The sequence below is a fragment of the Orycteropus afer genome, unplaced genomic scaffold (assembly GCF_000298275.1).
Source record: "Orycteropus afer afer isolate SDZICR_OR568_19922 unplaced genomic scaffold, OryAfe1.0 scaffold00014, whole genome shotgun sequence".
NCBI lineage: Eukaryota > Metazoa > Chordata > Mammalia > Tubulidentata > Orycteropodidae > Orycteropus > Orycteropus afer.
In genome coordinates, this window is record NW_006921601.1 from 364,509 (window position 1) to 370,775 (window position 6,267).

The 6,267-nt window shown below is 38.4% G+C and overlaps 1 protein-coding gene across 1 annotated transcript; it reads left to right on the forward strand.

The window, feature by feature from the left end:
* The first annotated feature begins 1,750 nt into the window (after window positions 1-1,750).
* LOC103208316 (olfactory receptor 51I2-like) lies at window positions 1,751-2,689 on the forward strand. Its single transcript, XM_007954003.1, has one exon. It carries the CDS (start codon window positions 1,751-1,753, stop codon window positions 2,687-2,689), a length of 939 nt encoding a protein of 312 aa, XP_007952194.1.
* The last annotated feature ends 3,578 nt before the right edge of the window (window positions 2,690-6,267 follow it).

Genomic DNA, 6,267 nt, shown 5'->3' on the forward strand with positions numbered 1-6,267 from the left:
TCCTCTACTTATAATAGAAGACAAAGCCCTTTCCTCACCCAATACACAACCTGGAATAATATCACTGCTTATTAGTTTGCACGTTCTTTCCTGTCACCCTCCCTTTTCTTCTCCTTTCCCATACATTAAGCCCTGGTGCTACGCTGAAAATATAGGCTCCAGATCTTCCCTAGAAGAGCTTGCAGACCACTAAGAGAAAGTCTCTTGTACAATTAATTTGCCATTTAAGAAGGCGAGTGCTTGATTGAAGAAAAATGGTGTGGAAAGCTTCTGTAGATGCTGCATGGATGAGGGAGGAAAGACAGCACAGGAGAGTTGACATCTGAGCTGGATAATATAAAAATAAGGAAGGTGTGGTTGTATTCGTTTTAAAATATAATTTGTATTTGAGCTAATACGCAAGAGCTAAGGAACAGAAAGAAAGAAGAGGAGAAGGGTGGAGGGGAGAAGAGGAGAGGAGAGGACAAGAAAGAAAACATGGAGTAATACTAGGAAGGGAAAGACAAGTTAGAATGTGTTAGGGTTTATAGAGCAGTAAAGTTCAATTCTCTCAGTGGAATTCCACACGCAATTAAGAATTGCATACTTCAAAGAGGACACATGTATTAGATAGACAGGAATGTCCTTTCATCTGTAACAATGACATGAGCAATAAAAAGCACCTTTCCCCTTCTTAATTCTAATTGATAGATCATGTTCAGGGGCCACTGCCTTTCTCTCCAACACAGCACCTTGAATATACAGGGGGATAACATATATTTTAGGATCAGTTTTTTTTTTTTTTTTTTTCTCTCACTGTTCTCCAAAATTAGCTTACCTGACAAAGGACAATGTAAATTGTAAACCTAAAGCTTGTGCTGGATCCCAGACTACTTTTCCTTTCCCATAACCCCTATCATGGACATCACCTCAAACTTTATCTGTTACCTTTTTATATACATGACAGGCACTACTCAGTACTTTAGCAGTCCTATAGAATTTCTCATTTCTCATGTCAATTTTTTGTTTGTTTGTTTTTAATATTCAGAGTGTCTTGTACAGAACAATTTTTTTTTTAATCTGAGTAATATCCAGTGCCCCTGGTGGTTCAAAAAGCAGTACCAAATTATTTCTTAGGGACATTCCAGATAGTTAAGAAGACTCAACAAAATGAGCTTAAAGTTAAAGATCCAAATTTTATATCTTCAATCAAGAAATTTTTGAGAAATTACATATTTTAAGTAATTAAGAAGTTTCTTAATTACAAAAAAAAAATTATATTATCTGTGAGGATGGGGAAAGAACTGAATGACAAATATGTATGTGAAAAGTCAATGCCTGGTTGTTATTGATGATGAATAATTACTATTAGTATCATCATTTCTCCAACAATAACATTATTGATAATATATTGTATGCTAATTGCTACATATACATTCACTTGACATGGGACTTATTCAATTTTTACCCAGATACACGCAGTGAAATTACTATGGTGATAAGGTTGAATTGTGAATAGTAAAATTTCCCATCAAATTCCCTTATTCTGTAGATATCCCTATTTGTAAGTCATGACTCCACATTTTCATTCAGTTGAAGAACAACTGGGCATGGAATATGAGGAGAGGCATGAGCTGGCAGTTAATATTAGATAGAACAATTTTCAGGTCGTTCTTAGTTTCCAACATCTTGCCCTTTATTTATCTCACTCCAGGTTGCATCCTTGGCACCTGCCTAAGCCAAGGTCTGCAGACTCGAGACATAGGAAAAAATGATCAACAGCAGTCAATCAACCCCAAACTATTTTCTACTCACTGGTTTCCCTGGTCTAGAGGGCCTGTATCCCTGGTTCATCTTCCCATTCTGTTCCACATATCTTGTGGCCCTTGCGGGCAACAGCCTGATCTTGACAGTGATCAAGAAAAACACCTCTCTCCACCAGCCAATGTACTTCTTCCTCGCTATGCTGGCCTTTGCTGAGCTTGGTGTTTCGGCCTCAACACTGCCCACAGTGCTGAGCATCTTCCTTTTTGGTGCCAATGAGATCTGCTTTGAAGCCTGCCTTCTGCAGATGTTCTTCATACATTCTTTTTCTATCATGGAGTCAGGAGTTCTGCTGGCTATGTCTGTAGACCGCTTTGTGGCCATCTACAACCCACTGAGGTATACTAGCATCTTGACCTTGTCCCGTATTGCTTGCACTGCTGCTGCCCTTGGACTGAAGAGTGTGATGCTCATGTTCCCACTGCCCTTCCTCCTAAAGCGTCTGCCCTTCTGTGGCCACAACACTCTCTCCCATTCTTATTGTCTACATTCAGATCTGATCCAGCTGCCTTGTGGGGACACTCGTCCCAACAGCATTCTGGGGCTCTGCATCGTCACTTCAACTTTTGGCCTGGACTCATTGCTCATTGTGGTCTCTTATGTGTTGATCCTCCACACGGTGCTGGGCATTACCTCTGGGGAAGGACGGCAGAAGGCCCTCAACACGTGTGTGTCACATATCTGTGCGGTGCTTGTGTATTATGTGCCCATGATCAGTGTGGCTCTGGTGCACCGCTTCATGAAGCATGCTGCACCTGCTCTCCGTCTACTCCTGGCCAATGTCTACCTTCTGGTGCCTCCCGTACTCAATCCTATCATCTACAGTGTTAAGACCAAGCAGATTCGCCAGGGGTTGATACGACTCTTCCTTCAAAGAAAATATTAAGGGTGTTGAGGAAGAGAAGATGACCAGCCAGTTTCATAACCAAAGCCTGTCCAGGGAGAAAAGGAGTGTTCATCACCTCAGTAAAGTTAGAAAGCTTATTAATGCTATATTTTGATGCATTGAGTGTATATATATTTTCATATGCTATAGGTGGTAATCTAAATTACTATAGTAGAGTTTTTGTCAGCCATTTTGTTGTATGTATCATCTTAAAATGCAGCACATGTCCTATAACTTAGAAATTACCGTTCTTAGCACTACCCTACATTCTTCCTGTGATATTTGCACACAGGCTCAGAGACTTAAATAAGAATTTTGACTTTAGCAATATTCAAAATGGGGTAAAAAAAAATCAAACAAAACTAAAACTAAGAGTTCACAAATGAATACCCATACTACAGAATATTGTGCAATAAGAAAAAAAAAACTGATGTTTCCTTGCATGGAATAATATTCAAGGCACACTGATAAGTAAGAAAAAGCAAATATTACACATACAATACACACACACACACACACACACACATGTGTGAATGTACTAACATTACTATACAGTAATTTAAGCAATACTATCAATTTGTTTATAAATATGTGTATATGTTAATATAAATGTTAAATGCATGTAAAATATCTACAAAAATATTAATGACTTTTTAATATTTAATATTTAGTAAGATAAGCTTTGATATTTGAAGAAAAATTAAAGGAGACTTTCACTATATCTGTACTGTCTAAAAATTTTCAATCAAAACTAATGAATCCAATACTCCTGTTATTTAAGTTATATATATATATAACGTATATATATATGACTAAACCTACTGCTATCAAGTCAATTCTGACTCATAGTGACCACCACATGGCTTAAAACCAAAGAAAAAAAAAAAAACAAATCTTTAAGGCAGCAGACTGCCTCATCTTTATCCCAAGGAGCAGCCGGTAGGTTCGAACAGCTGACCTTCTGGTTAGCAGACCAATGTCTTAACCACATCACCACTAGAGCTCCTTTATATATATAATGCACTGAATATAATAATATAATAAATGATACAATGTTCAGTATATGCTCATCTATATGCTGAACACCTGTCCACAATTTGGAATCAATTAAGAGCAAAATACATACTAAGAGCCAAGCCTCATGACTGAGAATATGCACTGAGAATAAACCCAGATGGAAGAATTTTGGAAATCAGCAATCTGTAAGTTCTTGAGGAATCCTGGCTTTCAGGAATAACACAAGTTCCTCTAGCTAAGACCTTACTGAAAGAATTCATTGTAGATGGATGTTAAGGTGACAATTGGAGGGAAGACAGAATAAATTTACTCAATCTAGATATCCCCAGTTGGCTTGCAAATTTGAAATGTGAGCTTTCAGGAGTTGGGTGGATATGAAGTCATTCCAGACTGAATGTTAGTAAGATAACATAATAGGGGAAAATTTTCTGAGAATGGGAAAGCCTTGTGTTATTTGAATTTGGGGCCTCAGTTTACAACAATTCATATCTCCTTCAGAGTAACATTCAAGTGGCCATCAAGACTTGAGTGCTTCCAACTCCCTTATGCATTCTCAGAGAATCATTGCTTTTTATCCTTTATTTCATATCACATATCACAATTGTAATCAGGTAATAATCTATATAATGTTTTTTTAATATCTGTCTCACTCTGTGAATTTTACATTCAATGAGACACAGCTGTGTCTCTCTTGTTCACCATAATCATTCAATGTCTCCTATAGTGCCTGGAATATACTTGTTGTTGCTGTTAGGTGCCATCGAGTCATCTCCGACTCATAGTGACCCTATGCACAGCAGAACAAAACACTGCCTGGTCCTAAGCCAGCTCTGTGATTCTTACTATGGTTGAGTCCATTGCTGCTGCCACCATGTCAATCCATCTCATTGAGACCCTTCCCCTCTTTCTTGACCCCTCCACCTTACCAAGCTTGACAACCTTCTCCAGGGAATGGTCCCTTCTAACAACATGACCAAAGTATGTGAGACAAAGTCTGGCCATTCTCGCTTCCAAGGAGCATCTCGGGTGCACTTCCTCCATGGTACTTTCAGTATCCTTTGCCAGCACCACAACACAAAAGCATCAACTCTTCTTCAGTCTTCCATCCTTATTCACTGTCCAGCTCTCACATGCATATGAGGTGATTGATAATACCATGGCTTGTGTCAAGTGCACCTTAGTCCTCAGGGAGACATCTTTGCTCTTCAGTCCTTGAAAGAGTAGCCGATTTGCCCAGTGGTATACATAGTCTGATGTCCTGACTGCTGCTTCCATTGGTGTTGATTGTAGAACCAAGCAATGTGAAGTCTTTGACAATTTAAATCTTTTCTCCATTTATCGTATTGTTGCTTATAGGACCAGCTGTGAGGATTTTTGTTTTCCTTATACTGAGATGTAATCCATCCTGCAAACTGTATTCTTCACTAAGTACATAAAGTCATCCTCACTTTCAGCAAGCAATGTTGTGTCATCAGCATTTCGCAGGTTATTAATGATTCTTCCTCCAATCCTGTTGCCACGTTCTTCTTCATATAGTCCAGCTTCTTGGATTATTTGCTCAGCATACAGATTGAATAAGTATGGTGAAAGGATACAACCCTGACACCCTCCCTTCTTGATTTTAAACCATGTACTGTTCCCTTCTTCTGTTTGAATGACAGCCTCCTAGTCTATGTACAGGTTCCTCATGAGTACAATTAAGTGTTCTAGAATTCCCATTCTTCTCAATGTTATGCACAATTTGTTATATCCACACAATCAAATGCTTTTGCATAGTCAATAAAACACAAATAAACATCTTTCTGGTATTCCTTCCTTTCAGCCAAGATCCATCTGACATCAGCTACGATATTCTTTAATTCACATCCTCTTCTGAATCTCACTTGCATTTCTGGAAGTTCTCTGTCAATATATTGCTACTACCATTTTTAAAATATCTTCAGTAAGATTTTACTTGCATGTGATCTGAATGATATTGTTTGATAATTTCCACATTCTGTGGGATCACCTTTCTTTGGAATGGGTACAAATATGGATCTCTTTCAGTCAGTTGGCCAGGTAGTTTTCTTCCAATCTCTTGGCATAACTGAGTGTCTCCAGTGGGGCATCCATTTGTTGAAATATCTCAATGGGTATTCCATCAATTCCTGGAGCCTTATTCTTCACCAATTCTTTCAGTGCAGCTTTGATTTCTTCCTTCAATACCATTGATTCTTGAACATATGCCACCTCCTCAAATGGAAGATCGATCAGTTCTTTTTGGTACAGTGACTCTGTATATTCCCTTCATCTTCTTTTGATGCTTCCTACATCATTCAATATTTTGCCAATGGAAAGTTTCAATATTGCAACTCAAGGCTAAATTTTTTTCCTCAGTTCTTTCAGCTTGAAAAATGCTGAGTGTGTTCTTCCCTTTGGGTTTTCTAACTCGAGGTTTTTGCCCATTTCATTATAGTAATTGGCTTTGTCTTCTCAAGCTGCTCTTTGAAATCTTCTGTTCAGCTCTTTTATCTCGTCATTTCTTCCATTTGCTTTAGCTACTCTTCACTCAAGGGCAAGTT